We start from the raw sequence: 25,395 nt of genomic DNA on the forward strand, positions 1-25,395 counted from the left end.
ATGAAAATAGTTTTGAATTTTCAATAATACTCGCACACATGTTATAATACTAACTTTGCGTAAAGGTTTAATGCAAAACTTTTTTTTGGATCGTTCGAGTATTTAGTATATTCTGATCCTTATACATTATACCTTATATATATCTTATATATGTACCTTATACCTTATTGTTCTGATACAATTTGATTAAAAACATAAAATTGTTTGTAGATTGACTTAATATATTAAAAATATTGATCATATAATCCTGTATGGTTCATGCGCCTGAACATGCACCGACAACATTTAATATGCAACGACACGGTACAAAAATTAATAATGCATTGCCAATATATCAAAGTATAATTTAGTAAAATTAAAATCAATTTTTCATATTACGATATAACAACAGTGCTTCAAAACTGAAAGTTATAAATGATTACATTATTTATATAAACTAATGAGAATTAGAAATAAAAATAGATATTATAAATATTATTATCATCTTCCAATTGATATATCAGTATATGGTATATTATTATTACCAAGAATGAACATACAGTATTGTACTGTATGTTCATTCTTGGTAATAATAATATACCAAATACTGATAAATAATATTAAATTACAAAACACCCATGAGATAAAAAATATTAAATTTCAAAACACCCATTAAGGACACAAATTGACATCACACAGATTGACATCGATTTTACGTTATCATTCGAATAGTGTGGCAAATAAATATTCCCTTTATCAACTTTAACATGGTACAAACTCATTTGTTCAAGAACAAGACTGAAAACAATGAATTTTTCTAAAGATGATTGGTAGTGCTCTATATTAATAATGCCACTAACAGCAAAATTTTAGACAATTACATTTGTTCTTAACTATAAAAGCATTCTCGAAACTTGCACTTCAATTTTCTAGATACAATCGAAACTTAATCTTAATTAATCTTCAAAAATAATACGAAAATAGAGCAATATGATTTATGAATTTCACTCATTTCATTATATGTTATTACACTAGTCATTTTTAAGTTTTTTTTTTACTCGAAATTTTTCAATAATTGAAGAATCAAGTAGGTATTTTACCATTTTACAATCCTGATTAAATGTGCCAACTTTGGACGAGACTTGCCAACACACTTGTATATTTTTTTGGAGAAGGGCCTCTCAGAGTCGACTATTTTAGAAAAAAAAATTCATAGTTCAACAAAAAGACCTATTTTTTGAAACCTTGGTACAATCGTATTATTATTTTTTACTGTGAGAAATGTTATTCACGGTTACGGTTCCAAGGTTCAAATACAAATTAATTATAAGAAGTTAACCACAATATCCAAAATATGATCATAATATTACCAAAGCTCTAGGTTGCACTTAAAAGCTCATAACTTCCAAACAACGTGAGATAAGTTTTGACAAAACAGTTAAGGTCAATACTGTCACTTTTTCGGCTTATCGTCAAGGTCTGAGACACCCTATACATATATAGATATATATTGTTTATAACCCCTAAATAGGGAGAAGTCCCGTAACGCCGGACGGCACCAAACACCGGACACTCTATTTAACACGTATTATTTAAGCGAGTATAAATCTTTTCGTTTCAAAATGCAAGTGAAGGGGACATGAGGGGCAAAAATATTCGTCAACGACACATGTGCAGACATCCAAAGTATGGAAATGGCTACATATGTGATCAATGCAGGTTATTTTGGAATGACCGGTACTAGGTGCCATTGTTTAAAATCATATTTTTTGTACCAAAGTTTGATTGATAGTATTAATTATTTTTAGCAAAGATTGCGGTTTTGTTAATTTAGTTTGATTTCCAACTTCGTTATCTAACATAAATCATAATTTAATAAACATTTTGTAGAATATTTTTTTATTTATTTATAAATAACCTTAGGTGTTCGCCACTAGGGGACTTTCTTCTAACTAACAAATATCAATGGAAAAATATTGTAGTTTGCTGTAGTAAAAGTGAAAAGAAATATAAAAATGTTAAAAAAAACAAATTTTAGTGTGACTTTTGCCTTTAATATAAGCAAATCTAAATCTTTAGAGATTGGAAAAATTAAATGTTGAGATTGGAATTTTTAAAAATTTTAATGAATCTCAATATTTAATTAATTAATTTTGCATAGTTTTTAAAATTTAGGATTTTATTGACAACATAATTATTATTTGAAAATTTACGTAACTGTGTAAAGATTTATATCATTACTCAAGCAAAATTAAAGCTTTTAGCCGTATTTAATGCTTTGTGGTTGTTGTTTTTGTGAAAAATTAAAATTTTGGAAAAACTAAATTGTAGTATTTCTATTAGCGAATTATAATTATTGCCATATATTGATATATACCCTATAAATTAAAAATATGTGGGTTTTTTTAGAAAAAAATATTGTGCTAAATATATATCTAATAGCAATGAAGATGTATTTCTGTAACTCTAATGACAGTTTTCAACTGTATTAATGTCAAAGATCCCGCAGCTTATTTGATCGGAATCATTAGCCGATGAACGAACGAAGTCCCATAACACTTGACCTGCATCAAGTCATACGTTAAATAATGGCATCTTGCCGGAGGAATCGGGTCAGCTTATCGAATTACTTTTCTAAAACCGATATATCCGATCAATCTAAAAAGAGTGCAACATTTAACGGCGTTCGATCCGCAATGGCTTAACATCGTATGTGTAACATTCCGCCGAGAAGGTAATTGAAACAAACCGTTTGGAACGTATTAGCCGCCTGAACGAACGCTGCCCTAATGCAACCCGATGTTATTGGTGGTTTGGGATCAATATGTGCCAATGTTGTGGTAGCCATGTGGATTTCATTACCCTAATTTACGAAAAGTTCGAAAAGTATAAAAGATTTTATTAAAAGAAAAATCAAATATCATCATCGATTTCCTTCTCGTTTCTATACTCTTATGTAAATTACATATTCAATTAAACATTTAGTATAACATTAGAATTGCGTAAGCAATTTGTCATGTGATATGTAACCATTTGTATGTATGGGAAAAACTGAAACATATGACAATTTGCTTTCTAATTAACTTCAAGTTATAGTAATGAGCCAAAAATCGAAAATGAATTTTTTTGCATATTTTCACGTTTCAGAGGATCCTGAACATTTTGGCATACCTCAGAAAAAATGGATGTGTGTGTGTGTTTCGTGTCTGCATTTTTTTGTTCACGTTTTTGGGCGCACGGATCAACCGATTTGAATGGTTCAATAAACATTCGATTCCTATTGATAGGGAAATGTGCTGATTAGTTTTTGGCAAAGGCAGGTCCAGCCGTTATGGAGATACGGAGCAAAGAGTGCAGAAAATAGAAATTGAGTTTTTGAGAGAAATGAGCATCCGAATTGAATGATTAAAAAAAATTTCTGCTTGTTTTGAGCAAATAATTGCTTTTGGGGGAAAAAAATTGTTTAATTTTTTTTCCAAAATTTTTTTTTCGAAATTTTTTGTTTAATTTTTTTTCAAATTTATTTTTCAGATTTTTTTTGGCATATCGAAAATAATTCAAATTTTAATTGAAAGGTTGAAGTTCTAAAGCTCACTTACATACTTTAAATAAATAATTATAATACAGTTCTGAAATTCTACCTTGCATCCTGGATTTTTCTACAAACGAGATTTGTCCTGGATTCAGACTTTTTGTAGCGGTTTGTCCCAATTATTAGAGTTATTTTTAGAAAATATGAACCGAAAAGTCTGTACATATCAAATAACACGATCTGAAATAGACACACCATAAATGATATTATTTACTGTGGTTAATATATAATAATGAATATATAGGGTAGAGCGGGACTTAAAGATCCGCGAGTAAAATGGTCCATCATTCTTTTGAAAACAACATTGAAAATGCCTAAATTTTTGCGACGTCTCTATCAGGAAATGTGTAAATATTCATACCATTTTTTTTGTTAGCAGTTTTTTATGGTTTTTAGCTCATGTATTTACTTTATGATTCCTGGATATAATTTTTATGTATACATTATTTAATTTCTTTATTAGGTGTATTACTGTTTATAAGTTAGATTCAATAGAGTTCTTTATGTAATCTATAAAAGGGCTTCCATGAGGGTAGGGTAAAAATTTTTTGTTATAATTTATTTTTATTAATCAAGACTTCAATGTCTTATTTACAAAATTGATATGTGCAAAAAAAGAAAAAATACAAAAAAATACAATAAATTGAATATAAATTAAAAAAAGTTAAAATGAAAAAAAAACAGTAATACAAAAATAATAACATAAATGAACTATGACATGATGATGTATGCCGCGTACTAAGTCTGGGTAAAAATGACCAACTAAGCCTTTTATTGGCAAAAGTGTGAACAATAAGAAATAGTACATAAAAAAGTAAATTAAGTTAAAAAACAGTAATAAAATAGTTGTTCCACCTCTGCTAATGAATATTGCTTTCGAAATCAGGTTTAAGTTTATATACTGTTAAATTTTTGTAAAAAATGTTTCCATAAAATTTCTGTTTCACATTGGCTAAATAATGCACCTATTTAATTCATAAAATTCTTTAAAATGCAAGAGACGTTGAATAGTTAAATCCCCCTGGCTTCTCCCGCTCATGAGGCAAAAAGAGACATATTACAATTTTTAGAAAAAATAGTAAGCGAACATAGTTTTATAATTAGAAGTTAACTTGGAATTTCACTGAATATAGTTAAATAGTTGTTTGTTTGATATATGTTATGTATTGTCAAGTCATTCATTTAGTTTAGACAGCATAATGACTAAAAGTCAAATTGGACCTTTGTGCCCCGTCCTACCTTATATATACATATATTACACTTTCGTTTTCACAAATCCTATTTCTTTCTCCTGCAAGTCCTTTACCATCTCCATCCTTCTTAGCCCAGTCTCTTTCTTATAAGAAGCACCCTTTTTGCTACATTAGTCTAAACCGATTTTGTTTTGTGTCCAGTAAGGATCTATCTTTGTCCATTCTACGGAGTAGTAATTTTTTGGCGGTCGATTTAATCTTTTCATTTTGCTCCACCATTACATTCAGTTAATCCGCCTATCAAAAACAAAACATATTTAATGAACCGATATGATCAATGAAAACAATCAAATGCGTTTATTGACTTGTTTTATAATATTACCTTCCGATAATATTTAATTTATGCTCAAATGATGTATGAACTGTTTTAACTATTACTAATTATGCTTTTAATTACACATAAATGCATGGGGATCAAGAAGGTTTATTGAGAGTAATTGATAATTCCGTTATGTAAGCGAGCTTTGAATATATTGTTGATACAATGCAAAGCATTTTTGATTTATTATCAAGTTATATATAAATGGGATGCGATAATGTATCGAAAACAATTAAAAGCTACGCCTGTACAATCGTATGCATATGTATGACTTATTGATAATTATTAATTCGTTGACATGACGTGTTTGCAAAATGATATATACGCAAATTTCATGTTTTGACGCTCAAAGGAGTATTGATATTACACCTAAAATATTTTGAATTTCATTATGTTCCTATGGACAATAAAATGTAAAATTAATTAAGTAAAATGTAAATCATTATAATATAAAACATAAAAATTTTATTAGAATAGAAAACATAACATTTATTCAATATTTTTTTATTAACATTACATAATATAAAAATCATATCATATATAAACTATAAAAACTAAATCCAGATTTGACTTTTATTTCTCTCGCGAAATCATCAGCCGCAGTTCGGTCAAACGTTATTAAAATCTTAATGAGAATGAGAGATCATAGAATGAGGATTCAATCAATTTCACAGGTTGAAATACTTTCACTAGATAATAGGTATGTGTTATATATGTATATATACATGCATGCATATGTATATTTCGTCCTATAAATAAAAAATTAAAGGTATAAAATTTTTACACAAATTAAAATTAGAAATCTGCAAGCAAATGAATATGGGAAAATTGACCTTTTTGATACATTTTCAAATTTGTGACACATGTCTTTCAAAGTAGGGGGAATCCCGTAACGCCGGACGGCACCCAACGCCGGACACTCAATTCAACACATATATTAGCGAGTATAAATCTTTTTATTACAATATGTGTAAGTAGATGGTAAAGATGTATAACCAGCCAACATTACCGGGAGATAACGGCAATGTTTGAAAATCCATAACGAAAGTATTTTTTTCCTTCTGAATAATACAGCTATCATTTTGTAAAATCTCTTTAAAATAAAAATAAGGCATTGGACTTGTTTTTGTTCTAAGCATTCCATTTTAAGCGCCTACGGGGTGAACGGGTCCAGATTCTAAATTTTTTAAAAAAAAAACAGCAAAAAACACATTTTACAATGATGAATTAGCTGGAAGTTTTACTGAAAATAGTCAGATATTTGTTTGTTTATTATGTGTTTTTTTGTGATATAATTGGTTTGATTTTCAAAATCCATTGCCATTAAATGTCAAATGGGACCTTTGTCCCCGCCTTACTCTGAAATGCTTCTTTTTAATCGATTCATTCTATTTATCAATCATTGTTGGAAGTTAAATATTTGGAGTAGATGAATTAACCACTGAATTAACACAAATAACCATATAGGTTAGCTCGTAATACAAAAAATGACTAAATCGAAAGTATAGAGAATGTTTAATAATCATGACATTTCTTTTTCCTTTCATGATTTTATTTCGCAGTGTCTGGCTTCTTACTAAAATTGTGAAGTCTCAGTGCAACCCCACTTTTCAGACAACTAAGCAATAGTGATACCTATTTTTATTCGAAAATATATTTGTGAATATATTTCCAAGTATGAATAGGTCTTTCCGACATTATTGCATTGAGCTAAATACATATATCATCACTATTAGAATAATTTTAGTAAAAAATATATACCAAATATAAACAAAACAACCTAAGGTTTGCTTTCTGAAAAAATACGAGTTGTTAAGAAATATCTTCACTATCTCTTGTAAGTTCTCACTTAGAACTCTTAAGTGCTAATTGTTATGCAAAAACTTAAAAAATCAATAACTTTTATATGCTATTTTAATATTAAAATATTATATTATTTTATTTTTATCGTGTGCATTTGTATTTTTTTCAGTGGTCGAGATCAAATGCTCATCAAGTTGCTTTGAAGAACTTGGACATCCAGGCGTCTGGTCTCTACTCTTGTGAAGTATCACTCGAAACTCCCATCTACACAAAAGCATCCAGCGACCATGAACTGACTGTTATTAGTAAGTTAATATTACTCATAAATATTCTAGAATGTTTATTAATACATCAATCAATTATTAATTATTATCAATTAAAAAAATTAATCAACATTTGAATATTTTTTATACGCGTAGACATTGAAAAAATCATGCGCTATATATGAATATAATAAATCGAACAATTAAAAAAGCATTCCGCTCAAGCGTATGGAATAATTATTTCCGATGATTTTGTAATTAATTTCCAATTACTTTTTGATATTTAGTAGCATATTTCGATACGGTCAATGGTTTTTGACAATTGTATTGCTTAATTTGTAGTATTTTAATAAATGATTTCACATTCATAAACTATGCAAATTATATATAATAACGTAATTTTCCATTACTAATTACATGTGCATCGTAATTACAAGCTTCTGCATTATATTTTTCTTTATAGGCAATAAGTTTATTCGTTTTCATATCACAAGTATTATGCTATTCTAAAAATTATAGTTTATGAAATATTTGTAATTTAACAATGTGTGTGCATATTTTTTACTTCCTTTATTTACAAATTGATAATTGGAATTTAATAATTGATATTTTGCATAAAATATTGACAAGATAATGAACTTAAGTGAAGCTGTTTTACTTTTTAAATTAGAAAATTGAAAGTTCGAATATAGAGCTTTGAAACAAATTTATCTTTACCATACTTTCTTTTTACCATTGGTATATAATTTAGTTTTTTTAAATTGTTCTACAAATCAAGTTTGCGATTTTGTTTTCGTGAATGTAAAATTTGCATTTCACTCACGTGTTCTTGGAAACGTAGAAAATATAAAAACCGTGTGATTTAAATCAATGATAATTCACATTGATCATTTTTGTTTGATGATTATTCGATCCGTTCTTTGTAATTATCAATTAACATCAAATAGTTTTAGTCTAGTTTTCTAAAAAAATGCTGCACTTACGTGTATTTTACAAATCTAAAACGCGCTCGAAATATCAGTTAAAATCTAGTTTTATAGTTGTATATATAAGGTAAATAAAAAGGTAAAGTAAATTTAAGAATTTTTTAATAAAAATATTTAGAAAAAGTAGAAGGACCAAGTTGTATAACCATCATCTTGATTCTAGTCTACTAGTGATCTAATTGGTTTGATTTTCACAAAATAATTACTTAAAGTCAATTGGACCTTTGTGCCCCGCTCTAATTTATATATATATATATATATATATGTATATGTGTTTGTGTGTGTGTTATTATTTATTCATTTATTCAAATTTCTACACATACTTCTACATTTGTATCATTTATATAAACCTAAACCTGCTTTTTCATACTGCACCTATATTTCCCTACATATTTCGTTCTATTATTTTTTATATAATTGTCGTTTTTATTATAACACGCGCGTGACTTCAACGAATGTTTTTGATGAAATATTCTTAGTTATGATGATATTGAAAAAAATATAATGATACTGAAAAAATATAATGATATTGAAAAAATGTAATCAAATGTTACTAACAAAACAAACTTACACTTGGACCTTATTTTGTTCTCATTGTTTTGTTATATCTTCATAAAATGGTATTATATATATATTAAAAAAATGTATAACTACATATATATGTATAACTACATATTTCATGTGTGAGATGTAGCCCTTGGTAAATTTATATATTATACACATTCAATTACATAACATTATTGCACCTGAATAAACCGTAATAACATTTTCCTTACATACGTAAACTCTCTTACGGTACCATTTAAACTCGAAATACGAAAGTAATGGAGCCATAAAATCAGAAAGTTTGTTTCAAAATTTCTCCGAAACTGTTTTTAAGTGCTTGTCTTTTTACAACGTCGTAAATTACCAAACTCATTTCCTATTTTCCTGAAGAGTTTTTCATTTAAACTTCACTCTTTTCGCGAAAGATATACGCGCAATTTATCATAATATACGACAAGGCTAATTTTGAAATATGTTTTTCTGTGAATTTTTGGAAAGAAAAACGAGAAACTCATACGTTCGTCAGATTTATTTTATATGTGCTGGAACATAAATAACAAGTTTTAAATACAATCCAATTACAATGTCGCAGAGAATAACGGAAATATTATTATGGCTATTAGTTCTATTCTATATAAAAAAATGTAATATTAAACTCGTAACGTTAAATTTTTTTAAGGAATGTAGTTGCTATAATATAAAATAGAGTCCAATCAAAAGATGTATGTTCATAAAATTGGGATTTTTAATTAGCAAAAGTTTATAATAGTGTGAGAGATTTTGCATTGCCATTTTGCACAGCAGTGCCCGAAATATTCAATTGGAAACATGGTTTTCAATCTCTATTTCATAATAGCCATTTTAGTAATCGAATAATTTTTCACAATGCTTTCAGTCAGTGAGTGTTTTTTTTTTACTGAATTTCTAATCATATTTTTCTGGCCTTATAATAAAGCTTGAATTTAACTTGAAAAAAAAAAGAGTGCGCGTAAGGTTCACACGCGATTGAAGTAAAACTTATTTGCCACTGTGCAAGATGGCATTCAAATAAAAATAAATACATCATATAACAATTTTGAATAATGTTTATTAGTAATATGGTAACACTCGTTGCACATATTTATTAATGTCAACCTATACACATTTATATAATGATGAATTATAAATTATATATTTATAATAGCATTAAAAATATTTATAATATTGAAAAACAATAATGTAATTAAAGTCATACTACAAATATGACATGATCGGTTTGTCATTGTAATTAGCATTTAGAAATGAACCTTCGTTAGAGAAATAAAGTAATTGCTGATTAATAAATTCTATAATATTCGTTCACACAATGGATTATGTTAAACAACGCATAAACAAATATTGTTTTCGCAACTTCACTCATCATATAATAATTGTGTTTGAAGAACTTCATGTAATCAAAATTAACATACATTTATTGACTGGCGGTATTTTTTTTTTTTCGCTGGCGATATAATCTCATTCTTTAAACAGCTGTAATACCTGTTTTTCCTAAAAAATATTTTCCATTTTAATAACTTCAAAGATATATAGAAACTACGAATAATATAGATTTTTTTTCAATAAACTTATGTTTCATACACGGCATAAATGCTGCATTTGTTTTATTATTTTTATTATAATTATTTACGGGGGACAGGATAAAATATTCTTCTAATTCAGGCATTTTTCAATAAAATCAAGATGTTTATTTATCTATGCCGATTTCCTTGTTGATATCGGTACGCATACAACGTTGAGGCCTGCACGCATACAACGTTGATGCCGGTACGCATACAACGACAGATCTCTATTCACATACGCGACGACTAATCACAATCGACCCATATAGAAATGATATCATTGAGAGCGAATGACAAATCATTGGCACTCAACTCTTATCTTATCTTATCTGCCGTAACGCACTTCCGTTGTCTTTGTTCCGTTACATTTACACCCTAGTCGCGCTTAAAGAAGTTTTACTTTAACAATTCATTTTTATTAAGGGTTTTCCAACTCTTTCATTTTTCCGATGCGCACGAACAGTACATAGTTGATTAATCGTTGTTCGCTGCTCTTTTCACTTATATACTACATTTGCAATCAGTTAGTTATTTTTCATACTAAGCATTTTATACTTGAAATATTTTTTATTATGAAACAACCTTTACCGGGTCATCTAGTATATATATGCAACGATTTTTTTCCTTTCAGTACCGCAGTCGGCCGCTCCGCGAATCACATTCGGCGCCCGTGAGTACACAGTGGGCGAATTGCTGGAAGCCAACTGCACGTCGGTGCCGGCCCACCCGCCTCCGCATATCACGTGGCTGATCAATGGCAAAAAGGTATTAAAGTCACATAGTTATCTTATTTTTAGTGTTATATTTCTCTTTGGTGTTCCCAATAAATTACGACTAAATATTCATTTGCATTCTGTAGAAGTGGGTGTAATCAATCCGTCTTGAATTTAACTTGCAAAACTGTGAAACACTTTTATTACTTTGATTTCGCTTCTCACAAATAATTGACCAAGAATTTTTAAAATGTTGCATATGAATGTTGAATGTCGCATTCAACTTGCGAGTCTTTGCCTTTTGTAAAATCGTATGATAATTGTAATAAATGATATAAATCAATCAATCAAATCAATTTGATTTATTAATATATAAGTACATATGAGACCAAGTTTACCAATTTATACTTCTTATAATATATAATATATTGTGACATGGTACACATTGCGACTTGCAAGTAGATGATATTTCTTAAATTAATTATATTTTCATTTTGTCTGCAAGCCATTTTTATTTATGCAATATTATTAATAAAAATAATATTATGGAATGAGCATTATTTATTACAATTATATACTATATTTTTAATAATTTGATTAAATTAATGTCCGACTGGTATGCCTGAAATATTTGGATCGTGTCCCGGCACTGTCTATATAATAATAAATTGTAATACCGAATATGAAAACGTGGTAGTAATAATTGAATTTGATTCGAGTTAGCTTATATCAAGAATAATTTTATATAAAATTTTAATCAAACCAATTTGGTGCTATGGAATACAATTGTGGGGCAGTGCTCATAAGACCAATATAGAAATAATACACAAATTTTTTAACAAATTGCCTTAGGAGCACCAAATTATATCCCGAACTGGCTAATTCATCTCGATACGAACACACCTACCAAAAAGATGTAACTAATCGTAAGTCTATATTTATGTAAGTCTACATAAATATAGAATCAAGCTTATCAGTCACTCAAATTCACTAGCAAACTCACAACAACTATTGAGTTGTTTTTCCAACATGCCGATTTACCGAAATAAATTCCTCGAATTTATTAAATGTTCTTAACTGGACAGTTGTAAATAAAATAGAGAATAAAAAAATCCTAGTTTGTTAAAATCGAAGAAGTGTGTGAAAACGAAGTTAAATAGTGTTGGATATCCATTTAAGATATGAAAAACATGTGTAAAAATAAGTAAAGACTATGTTCAAATTAAAATATAAACATTCAATAAAAAAATATTTATGTTAATAATTAATCAATGGCACTTTTGATCTTTCAAGGAGAACCTCAGATTTCTGGGATTTTGATGAAATTTTGCCTGGTGATACAGTTTATAGTCAAACCGAATCTTAAAATATTGAACAATGAAAAGAGGTTATATCAATTTTGGTTCGCAAAATATATGAAATAACTTAATAATTATAAATGTTTTCGCGATATGTATCTATTCAAATATTATAATATATATATATATATATATATATAATATTATATATATAAGCTGATTTTAACTCGATCATTTTTACCTGTCTTATCTATGAATCCGATTTGCGCGCGGTTTATTCTTCGCAACTTTAATTAATTTTCATAATTAAACCACTTATATTTAACGGTGTTTAGTTTGACTATAAACTCTATCACCATGTGAAGTTTCATCAAAATTCCAGAAAAGTAAACTTGAGGTTTCCCTTGTTAGATTAATAAAGCAATAACAACTGTATAAAATTGGCAATTTTGTTATAATGATCAGCAGCTAATTTTTCGATAATAGATTACGAATAAACATTAAAAAAACTTCAAAAATAGTACCCATTTTAATTTTTTTTGAATTTTTCACTCTTTCAAAGGTGGACGAAAAAATGACCCGGACCTTCCCACAGCCCATATCTCTTGGTCACGTCGGAAAGGCGGGAACTCCATTGCTGCACCACAATCCGCCGACGTCACCTCCTGCTCCGATGTACGATATTGCTCCACATTACGCGAAGCAGTTCGGCTATGGATATTACGCTCACAATGACGCTGATCCACTAAGATACCATGGCGAGAAGGGTGTGTTGTACACCCATACACAACATCACAGGTAAGCAAAATTTTATTTGAATTTTTCATTAGTTTTCAAATATTAATTTCATACGAATATGCCAATAGTGTGAATAAACATAGGGATAAGGTTATTCCATTGTACGATAGGTATGGAATCTAATTGCTAGTAATATTTAATAACGTAGGAAATGAGTTTGTGACCTGTAAATATATATTGGGTAGAGCGCCTGGATAAAAAGTTTTACCACCGAACAAGTATAGTTAGAAATTTTTTAAAAATAATATTTTAAAGTAGAGGGCAAAAGCTATGTAACCATTATCGCTTTAAATCGGTCGACTTTGCTACCATGAGATGAACTGCCACATTCTCAAATTTGTAACGAAAGTATTTTTAACTTCCCGTAGGGTAAGTTATAGTAATCGCAAAAAAATCAAAAATGAAAATTTTTATATATCTTTACGTTTCAGAGGTTTCTGAATATTTTGGCATACTTTAAAAAAAATGGATGTATGTGTGTGTGTGTGTGTGTGTGTGTGTATGTATGTATGTATGTATGTATGTATGTACGTGTGTGTATGTATGTGCGGATACAAATTTTCGTCGACGATTTCGCGAACACGGATCAACCGATTTGAATAATTCAAAAAACATTCGATTCGTATTGATAAGGAGACGTGCTGATTAGTTTTTGGCGAAGGCAGGTCTAGCCGTTCCGAAGATACGGGGCAAAAAGTGCCGAAAACGGTAACTCAGTTTTTAAGAGAACGGAGCGTTCGATTTGAATAAAACATTTCACTTGTATTGACAAGATGAAGAATCGATAAAATTTTCATGATGGTAGGTCTAGCGGTTTCGGAGATATGGAGGAAAAAGTAAAAAAATGAGCCATTTGGCGGTCAAAAATGATCATTAGACATATGCACATCAAATTATCAGATATTTTATAGAGATTTTAACAATCAGTATACATTTTGTTAACATTCCTATGGGTTCCGTACCAATGCTTATGCGTTAGACAGCGACGCGGCGCTTACGCGTTTTATATTTTGTCCCTATGCAGTTAAAGCAGTACGATTGCTTTAAAAAAAAAGTTCAGTAATATGTCAAAATAAAGAAAAACAATTTTTTTTCAAAAAAAAGAAAAATAGAAAAAAAAAAATTTTTTTTTTTTTCAAAAAAAAAGTAATTTTTTGTCCAATTTATAGTTTCTCAAAAATCTTATTTTTTCAAAGTAAATTTTTTTCAAAAATGTTAATCGTTTTTAAAAAAAATAATAATTTTTGGTACGGGAAGTTCCAGCAATTTGCCTTAAGGCACGATGCTTTAATTGCCTTAAGACAGAATTCCACTTACAGCTAGTTTATTTAGTTGTTAGCCTTTTTGTTTTTAAGCACGATTGTTTAGTTTACGATACCCCAATATAATTTCTAACTATACTTTATTTAATTGTTTTATGAGATGTATTGTTATTTTCAAATTGGATTTAACAGTTTTATTTTTATAACCCCTAGCTTATACATATGTAATTGGGGTAGAAAGGTCCACCTCAGCTTTTAAAAAATGCATTTTTAAAAGATAAATTAAATTAATAGTTATTCTAGCTCTGATGATGTATCCTTCTGACAATGTTCCGTATGAAGATCCATAATGAAAATATGTGCTCATAAAATATGGATTTTAAAACAAAAGTTGTATTCACTTTATTTGTAATAATTGTATTTCAATATACAATGAGTCTGATTATGATAAATTAAACAGAAATACCTACTAAAGCAAGATTTATGATAGTAATAGTTGATAGTTGTTTTTGCTTATTAAGATTAAAAATACATATGTATCTAGATTATGATTCTTCATTTTATTGTTTTACCTAATAATTAAACTGCATCGCTTTGATTAAATAATGTAACTTGTATTCCATAAATCCCTTTTAAATTCAAAATGAAAGTGTTGATCTTTTTGCATTCTGTCTGTGCATCAGGACCAAGTGCGACCTTTTTAAAAAATAGCAGAGAAAAAAAATGATAATATATTTGGTATTTGTTGTGATGTAATTGGTTTGGCTTTTACAACATAAATACTTGAAGTCAAAACAATTAGGGGCAAAACGTCTTCAAAATTAGTTTCAAAATACACACTGGTGGAAATACGTATGCAACAGCAATAACTATTACGATCAATAAAATCATCAATTATCGCAATTCGCCCATAATTACATCTGTACATAATTATGTATGATTACGTGTATATAATATAAACTACCTGTAGGGTAAGTTATAAAAATCGCAAAACAATCGAAAATAATTTGTTTTATTTAAATACTCGTTTTAAAGGTTTCAAAGGTTTGTCGACGATTTTGTAAATACTGATTTGAAGTTTTTGAAAAAATGTAAATTAATCATTAAATTTCTATGAAAGCAGGAGATTCAATGATTTTTTTAGAAAATTACCATTTGGCGGTCAAAAATGATCATTATTCATATGCACATCAAATTATTAGATATGTTATAACGATTTTAACCGGTTGAAAGTGGCATTTAGCCTTAAGGCAAGTTGCATGAACTTCCCGAAATTTGCAAAATAAAGTTATCGCTATGAATTGAATCTAAACATTGCTATTTCTAATTTATATCTTTCAGACACATTTATAATATCTGTAATTACATTTATAATATCTGTAACTCGTACTTGCATGTTCTAAAATTAGTAGCGCATTATTTTAAATATTAATGAATTGATAATGGACTCATAACATCACATAAGCAACTTTTGACACAAATTTTGACTATATTTTTTACAAACTAATTTTTAAAATTAATCTACCTGCCATAGAAACATAAAATTTTAGTATGTTGTTCAAGACCATGATATCTATCAACATAAAAGTTTCATAAAAAAAAATATTTTTAATAGTTAATTAGGAAGTAACGGCTCGACCAATCTTTGTCCAAAACTAATCAGCACGACTTCCAAATAAAATCCTTCGAGTAGCTTTTGAATTTTTAAAATCGATTCAAAATTTTTGGCTAAAACGTGGACGAAATTTTTTTCACTTTTCTGCTATTTTTGAAAAAACGTCTCGGCCGATCCTCGCGCAAATTGGTAAACGCTAGTCCTCATCGAGATGCATCGAATGGCTTTTAAATTTTTTTAAACGCAGTGCGATGCTTTGAAAAGAAGTTTAAAATCTTCAAAAATTATTTCAAACATTCTTAAAAATGTCAGTTCTTTCAAAAATTTCAGAATTTTCAAAAAAAATTCAAACTTTTTTAAATCGTATACTTTTTCGTACGGGAACTTCCAGCAATTTGCTTTAAGGGCACGATGTAATACCCGACTAGATTTTTGTCTACATGACTCAGTATTCCTTTACAGGCGCCGATCGCACGAATCGATGTCTCACGGTAAACACAAACAGCACCACAGTATTGAAAATGCGCAGCCCGTGGTGGCGGCGGTGCGCCACTCCGCGACGGTCTACCGCGGCGTCCCGTCGACCACGCAGCTGACCGTCGCCGTCAGCGAGCTGCACGCCTTGGAGAACGGTCGGCTTGAGCTTACGTGCATGGCCACCATACCGGCGTACGTTAATACTGGGGACTCGTTCGCTGATGCTAAATTGCACACCGTTCCAGGTGAGTGGATTTGTTTATAACACATTAATGTTATATGATATGTTTCCAAAAATTAATTTTTGGTAATTAAAAGTTTGGTCACCAAAACGGAATTTATAGACAAGTTTCATTTTGAATTTAATAGTTGTGTGATAAATGCGTTAAATCAGTGTTTTGTAAATAACCAAAAGGCATTAGAACTGGTAAATAGGCATTAACTATTTTAAAAATTTTAGGAGGGGCTTTATTACTAGTCTATGAACATTATAATACTATTTTTATGAGTTGGTAGTAGGGGTAACCTATAACTTCATGTATGTGTTATTTATTTATTTATTTATTTATTTATTCATAAGCAAGCCGTAATCAATAATAATAGATATTATTTCAGGCTCTTGTCAAGCTTATTCATAGTTAATATTAAAAGGATAGTAATTTTATAATAATCATAGTAGCTGCACGAATTTCGCTTCTGAAAAAAAGAGCTGAAAAAAAAGCATTCGAACATTAAATACAATGTTCATCATCAAGTTCATCATGTTAAAGTCTAGTCAAGCTCAAAATTCTTGCAAAAGGTTGAAAGTTATACTCATTTAAAACCGTAAAAAATTTGAATTAATAAAATAGCAATAAAAAAAAGAACATGGTTGTACAGGCGATCAAATGGTCAGACTACATAGATAAAGAATAATGATTATGCAAGAAAATAGTTATTGAAATCAAATTGAGAAAATTCTGTAATGTCATAAAAAGCTAATTCTTTAAAAAGTTTGACTAGGGAAGCATGAAATTTTTTCTGTCTAAGTTTCGGATATTGAGTGGAAGTTTATTCATAAATTTTCATTTTATTATATTAGCCATGAAGACGGCAATCTTCATGGCATTGAGCTTTTACACCGGATTGTTCCTACCCTTTAGAGGGTATAGCGGATTTGGATCAGACTTATTTTCCTCACTCCTGAATGTCTGCGTAGCAACATATGTAATAAATAAGTAATAAATATATCTTCTGCAATTAGAACTTAGTAACAAACCATTAATGTAATGCAACAAATACATAAATTATACCAACAAATCAGCGTTTAATACAGTGCACAGCTACAAAGGTTAAATTATAAGTTATCGAACGAGAGACTTAATACGCATGTACAGTTATCAAAGAAAGTTGCATTATGATGAAAGTGTTATTTAACGTTTTTGCATTTTGAAGGTTAGATTTTATGTGTAAACCGCCTGATCGCACAACGTCCGGGTATGAGTTGGCAGTTTGTTACTTCCAACTCATACCCGGACGAATAAGGACCCGTAACGTAGCATTACTATCACATTTCTATTTTACCCGACAAATGACAAATAGGAAAATTATTTTTTTATTACAATCTAAAAACATATTTTATTTTTCCGTGTTTACCGTTTTATGAAAACGTAAAATTGGTTTTGAGGAAGCAAAAAAGTGGGATATTTTGCAATAAAAATATTAAGGGCTTGAAACCGAATATTTTGTACAACATAATATAACGTACAATTTTTTATAATATCATGAATTATAGAAATAGCGTTTTATTTTATATTTAATAATTGTTTGATAAACGCGTTAAATCAGTTTTTTAATGGACAGAAGTCTTAGAGAAGGCGATGATATAATTTTAAAAATAATAGTTATATATTTACAAATGATAAGTATAAAAATTGTTTTTGCGATTACAATCTATAAATGTTTTTTTTCTGTTGATAATTTTTTATGTAAACGTAAAATCAGTTTTAAGGGGCATGAAGAGTATTATAGTAGCAAAAACAGTTAAGGGATTGAAATCGAACATTTTTACAATATAGTAAGACGTAGAAGTATATATATATAAATATAGATATATATATATATATATATATATATAAATGAATAAATAAATAATTCAGAAAAAATACAACAAAATAACTCTTTATTCAGTTTTCTCTCAGTGTTTCATCTCAGTTTCAATTTATCTTGAATCATGTGAGTCGACATTCATATAATTATAAAACAGGGTACTGTGACATTTGATAAATTTTCGTTATCATTATCACCTTCTGTTCAGTATCCCATGTAGATTCGCAAAAAGTTCTAAAAACCTCGTGTAAAGTGGCAAAAAGTCTTTTTGCGTGGTGATATTCAAATATAGCGTGGGATTCGAATGGAGATGGTGGGAAAAAATACATTAATTATATTATAAGCCCAAGAGAAATATTTTTTTTGATTGTTTTATGTCGAGTATATAAAGAATAGAAAAGAAAATTAGTGTCTTTTTATTTATTTTGTAATGCGAGTGCTGTTAATGAATCACTTTTTATATGAATTTAATTGTGAAAATTATGATTAGAAAAAAATAATACATTTTTACGCACGTTACAAAATGTTAATTAGAGTTAATATAATATATCAACTATGAATGCAGTTATTTCAAATTCCAGATCTTATTTTTCTCGTTTGTCTGAAATTTTAACGATTTGTTTAAAAACTTTACTCAACCGTAATTATATTGCATAAAATCTTTGTTATGCTTTGGTTCAGATCAGTAATTTCCAAAGTAGCTCATATTGACCTCAGAGGTCTCTTACAACTTACAACTCTAAGTGATCCGCGTCAGCAAAAAAAATGTGGGGTCCTCGAAATGAAAATGGGGGTAGTCAATCTCATTGATTCATTAATATTTATTTATTTATATTATACTATATATAATAAAAAGTTATTTTACTTTTTTTCAATGTATAAGTTGTAGCATGTGGTCGAGTGATATATTTAAATGGTTTCAAACGACCAAATATTTGTATATCATTTTATAATTGTAAAAGACCTAACGTGTACAGTAAGGAATTTTTTGAAAACATGAGCAAATAGAGAGTTCATCGCTAATCTTAAAGGCTCCATACCACAAAAAAGGTTGGCAATATATGGTTTTAGAGTTTAATCTTAAGTTTCCAAACTTTTTTGTTTCATGGACTCATTGGGGTTTGCCATGGCCATCTATTTACCCTATATCGATTTTTTTTATAAACTCTTAACTGTTCTAAAGTTTATTAAACAACAGTCTCATAAAGCTCAAAAAAAGTTGCCAAGCCTGTCAATAGTCAGAAAATAGGGTCTTTAGTCAAACATATTGCGACCACAAATCGAATGGCTATTTATGCTATCACTTAAACATTATAATAACATAATTATTATAAATAACATTTTCATTAACTTTTTACATCTTTTTATAAATATCGCATTATGTTTATTCATATTGTAGACATTTTATTATAGATATATGGGCCGATTCTCTCGCACAACAGACCTATGTTATGGCATATTACTACTGAATTATACTCATTACTGTCAAAATGTCAATGTTTTGTTCTGCATTCAGGCGTTTTACACATAAACTATAAGGTCACTTGTACGTTATGATGCTGGGTCAGAAAACCCTGCTATCTAAGATAGTTTTGTTGACATGCAACCTGAAAACGCCTGACTGCACAGCAAGTACATGGATTTTGACAATATTTAATAATGCTTGTTAGTATGGAAAATCTTTCATAACATAGTTTGGCCATCACATTGGTCTGTTATGCAGCAGAACAAGTCCGATGGTAAAGATACTCGTATTAGCGTGGTGTATGTGATTCACTATCGCGGAAACTTATTTTTATTTTGTGGATCCCCTGGAAGTTGTCGTAGACCGCGGTGGGATTTGGGAATCACTGGTTTAGAACTAAACTTTAGACTACATGTACTGTTCATATAAATTTTAACCGATTCATTTTGGCGGTCTATTTCATGAAATATTTTATGCGAAAAGTATCAAATATAAAAAAAAACTTGAGAGGTAAAAGAATATTAAATATTAGGAAATTGTGTGATAATGTCATTTAATGCTTTAAATTTGTATGTGAAACTTTGAAATTGGATTATTAGATATCAGTAGGTTTAGTTGGTAAGGAAGTATTATAGATTATTCAAACTATTTGCCTATTTCTTATGCAAGTATATTATGATGTAACATTTAATTACTATTGGAACGAACACATATATATATGTTTGATAATTGATTTTCAGTAAACATCGTGATAACGGAGCCGTCGACTGAAGCAAGTATCGCAAGCGATCAGGTGTCAAATGCAGTCGCGTTATGTACGAAAACGATACCAAATCTATTTCTTCTTATAATCGTTAAATTGCTGGCAATTAGTCTGACGTAAATTAATTGTTCGTGTTTACAATCAAACTTAAAATACGTACTTTTTAAAATATACTACAATATAAAATCGTGGTCGTGACAGGCCGGGTTTTCCACAACAACCCGAATTTATTATTTTATATAAAACAATATTAAGTTTTATTAATTTTAGGAATATTTTCAAAAATTATATTGTGTTCAACTTTTTTATATCCGTATGAGAAATGTCTAACAATAAACTTCAATTAAACTTTTTCAGGATATGTCTATATTAAGTTAATGAATAACAAAACGCAATGAATATATTATATTGAGTAGGTTACGGAGATGATTGTACAATAATGAAAATAATATTTAAGAATTTGCATTTGACTGAATGTATGTAACATAACAGCGCATTAATAAATTGAATGGTAGTAGAATTAAAAGATTAATTATAATTTGTTTAGAAGAAATCAAAGCGAGAATGCTGGTGGCCTGTACAAACAGTTAGTGAATATAATAAAATTTTAGTCATATTATTATAGTTTGTGAATAAAACGATAATCGAAAAATATATATTTAATATCATATTTTTCATAAAACTTAACCTAAAGTTTAATCAATAATTTATGAAATAATAATGACTTTTTTAGGCAATTTTAGATGATCAATTTATTGATCTGAATTAAATGTGGATTACGTAATTTACGTTGCGTATACTTTTTAATTATCAAATATATCGATGAGATATCCATCTTGCAGAAAATGAATAGCGGAGGCTGGGTATGGTTGTTCCACTTTTTTATAACAAATAATTTTGTTAATTTACCAGTTAGCTGGGAGCAAAGTGAATTAAATTGTAGTTTGAACACTACGTGGTTTACGTGGAAATACTAAAATACAGTCCTCAAATATGATTTTTTTGTTTTATATTTATTTATCATTATGTCAATCAAGACTTATAGAGTTTTATAATACAAAACTGCTTGCTTAGGTAATGAACAGAACAATCAAATAAAGTATACAATATACATAATAAGTAACAAAAATTAAGAAACTAAGGGAAAAAAATAAAATGAAGCAAGAAATTAAAAATTTAAATGAAAATATTAGTTTGATGAAAGGTGTTGCTGAGTAAGCTTTGCCAGTCCTTAAATATGATGAGTTAGTTATAAAATAAAGTAAATAAAATATAGTGACAGACATAAAAATAGGTTGAAGAACAATAACTATAAACAATAAAATGGTTTATAACGACTTTTATTGTTAGATTTATGTAAATATTACAACTACAACATTACAATTACAATTACAATTACAACATTTATGTAAACACATTACAATTACAACATTTATGTAAACATATTACAACATAATCGTTTAAACAATAACCAAGTTTATGAATATGATATAAAAATATATAACAAAACATAATTTTTAAACAAAGTTATCAAGAAGTCTTTGTGATTTTTTTCTGTTTCGAATTATTCTTTCTCTCTCTCTTTCTTTTTTGTATTTTGTCTTAGTTAAGTTAGATTTTTTTATCTGTTGAATCGTTACCCGAAAAGGACAATAAGTACTTGCCACAACCGTAACCATAAAATTTGTCACAACCGTACCCAACGCATACTTTTGATTATCGTTATGACCGAGCTAAGTTATCACAAGTATAAATAAACTATAATTAACGCTGGTAATTAACTACTAATTTTTAATTTCCTGCAAATTAACCAACGAAGTGATCTATCTGTATACAATAAACAGGTATTATTAACAGAAATCGAACTTTTTTTGACTCTTTAAAAATAATGATGAACGGTCTACAGATACATTATGTTAATAATCATTATGTCATGCTGACTAAATGCAATAATGGAAACTTGTTCGAACAAACATACCACATCTTTCTCCTTTGAACTCTATCTTAAAATCAGTATAGTTTAGCAGTTAGACGACTGTCACTACCGTACCCAGTCTCCTCTACGTTTCATCGCCATAAAGTTTGCAATAAATTTTACAATGTTGGTACTTGTGCTAGCAGTGGTAAATTTTTATATGTTAATTAGTGTAAATATTGATCAAAACTCGGAAAAATTGTATTTTATTATTACAGTGCAAATCTATGTCTTATACCTTGTTCTTTCGATAATTAGTTAGATAATGAAACTTCAAATTATTATTCTTTATTATTTTCATTATCTTATACATTCATATTCTGAATTTTTGACCCACCAGCTGCTGCGCTTTGTTTTCAATAAATGTAAAATAAGCAGATATTACCCCTAAAACTGTCTTCGTAAATGCTTTGTAACATGCACTATGGCGTCCAATAATATTTTCAGTATTAGTTTTTTAAACTAGCATTTCACTAGTTCTCGTGTAAAAAAATGAATAATTTTAATGACTAGATCACTAATTTGTAATCGAGCTTTCAAAATATAAAATGTGAAATAGTAGATCATATAAATGTATATGTAGGAAATTTTTCAAACCGTGGAATCTATTTATTGGCTATTGAACATGCTTTCCTAGATTAACAAAAAAGAATTTATAGCTATATAGAATAGCTGGATTTACATACCTAATGTTATTTACAACGTCATAGTGCAAATTTTAGACGCTTAATGTAACTGGACCCAATTACTAAGATTTTATAAAAAAGCGTTATAATATTACAACGTAGTTCTATTTTTAATTATTTAAGTCAGCATTTGCAACGAATTGCACGTCGAGCACTGGACAAATCATTTAATAAGGGTAACTCAGCTTGTAAACTAATCATTAATTAAAACTTGCAGAAACAATCTGGCATGTACAATTTGTGCAAATTTATTTAAAAAGAATCTTTTTTATAAATCTATACTACGGAATGAGTACCTAATACCTTTAAAGTGTATACATATTTTTATAAATCTCTACCTACTAATTTTGTAATTAATTTTGTGCATTTATGATGTGATATTATTGGTGCCATATTTTTCACTTTGTTAAATGGCACACTTTTATATCTTGCAAAATCAATCTTAATAACAAACTATTATAAATCTTGTATGGGGAGTGTGAAACAAGGTGCATAGGTATTTTTTCAATTTGCGTCTTTGTCAAAGGATACGCGGGATTCGATAATAGGGCGAAATTATAAGGCGCAATTCGCTTTCCTTCTAACGAAAAATCGATTTCGAGCTTGTAATGTAGATACGCAGTTTTACTTCTAGCGACAACTTCTGAAATTATTTGCCAACTAGGAAATGTGACAAAAGAAAAAATTCTCACATTGTTTGGAAATTATGAGCTTTTATGTGCAACCTAGAGCTTTAGTGAAATTATGACCATCTTGCTTATTGTGGTTAATATTTACTAATTTTGCCCATTTAAATTTTGGAATCGTAACTGTGAATAACAATTCTTGGATCACAATCAAAAACAATAACACAATTTCCCCAAGTTTTCAAAACCTTCTGTTGAACTATGAACTTAAAATTTTAAAAATGGGTCGAAGTTGAAAAGCCCTCCAATAAAAAAATATACTAAAATGTGTTAGCAAGTTTCACAAAAAGTTGGCGCATTTAATCAGGATAGTAAAACAGTAAAATACTTGATAATTTTTTATAAGTTATAGTATAGTTATAAAATTAAAAACTATACATATGGCCATCGTTGAACTACAAATGGCTAGTAAATTGGTCAATAAATGAGTGAACAAAATTGGTCTAATAAATGTTCAATAATTGGATGAATGCCTCAAGAACTAATATATTCATCAACTTCAGCTTCAGTATTCAAATAACATTAGAAATATGTGGTCTATAACTAACTAAATTTAGAACTAGTCGTGTCTGGTATTCTACCTTAAGTAAAATATCTGTTTTTTGGTCTTTTATCATCGCCCATATACTGCAAAACCTAATTATCATACATTTCTGTAAGAGCAACATTGTCAATATTCCTCCAATCTATGAATTATGCTCTATTTTACGGGAAAAATCGTCTCTGTTCGCAATGTAAATTTGCAGAATTTGCTCACAATTAATAAAAACGCGGATTAAATATTAGGTACGGAAACACTAATAATCTCTTGTAGGACCAAACGATTGTAATCATACTTCAATACTTCTGCAAAGTGTTGGAACTGTTAAATAATCACCAAGAAGAGTCATATAGTTCATATAGATCATAAAAACTAATCATCTTAAATTCTCATGAAATTCGTCCAAAAAAAATTAATTTCTGAGAAGAACAGTAATGAACTTTTTATTTTGCGGTCACATAAATTCACGAGAATATTTAATAGAATCTTCTTATAGATAATTATTAATGAAACCCTACATTGCTTGTATCCAGCGACATAAATCTTTGGAAATGAATAAAATTCATATGCATCTAATTTAATACATCCCTTTCTAGTCTCATAATGATATTTTTTGTAATAGATTTTTTTCATCATTTATTAGTAATTATTTTACTAGGGCATTTTTCTTCGATTCTGTTTCTAAAAAA

General features: G+C 28.8%; 1 protein-coding gene across 1 annotated transcript in view; it reads left to right on the top strand.

Annotated features, from left to right (window-relative positions):
* The window catches only part of LOC113374961, a 728,862-nt gene extending 707,924 nt beyond the window's left edge, over positions 1-20,938 (top strand). Inside the window, exons 6-10 of the mRNA XM_026614918.1 lie at positions 7,116-7,251; positions 10,971-11,104; positions 12,913-13,148; positions 16,488-16,747; positions 20,796-20,938. Of these exons, the coding sequence (XP_026470703.1) occupies positions 7,116-7,251; positions 10,971-11,104; positions 12,913-13,148; positions 16,488-16,747; positions 20,796-20,938 (909 nt within the window). The remainder of the gene's footprint in view (positions 1-7,115; positions 7,252-10,970; positions 11,105-12,912; positions 13,149-16,487; positions 16,748-20,795) is intronic.
* The last annotated feature ends 4,457 nt before the right edge of the window (positions 20,939-25,395 follow it).

This window comes from Ctenocephalides felis, unplaced genomic scaffold, assembly GCF_003426905.1.
Source record: "Ctenocephalides felis isolate EL2017-DRISC unplaced genomic scaffold, ASM342690v1 CF-g0.4_SCAFFOLD_01886, whole genome shotgun sequence".
NCBI lineage: Eukaryota > Metazoa > Arthropoda > Insecta > Siphonaptera > Pulicidae > Ctenocephalides > Ctenocephalides felis.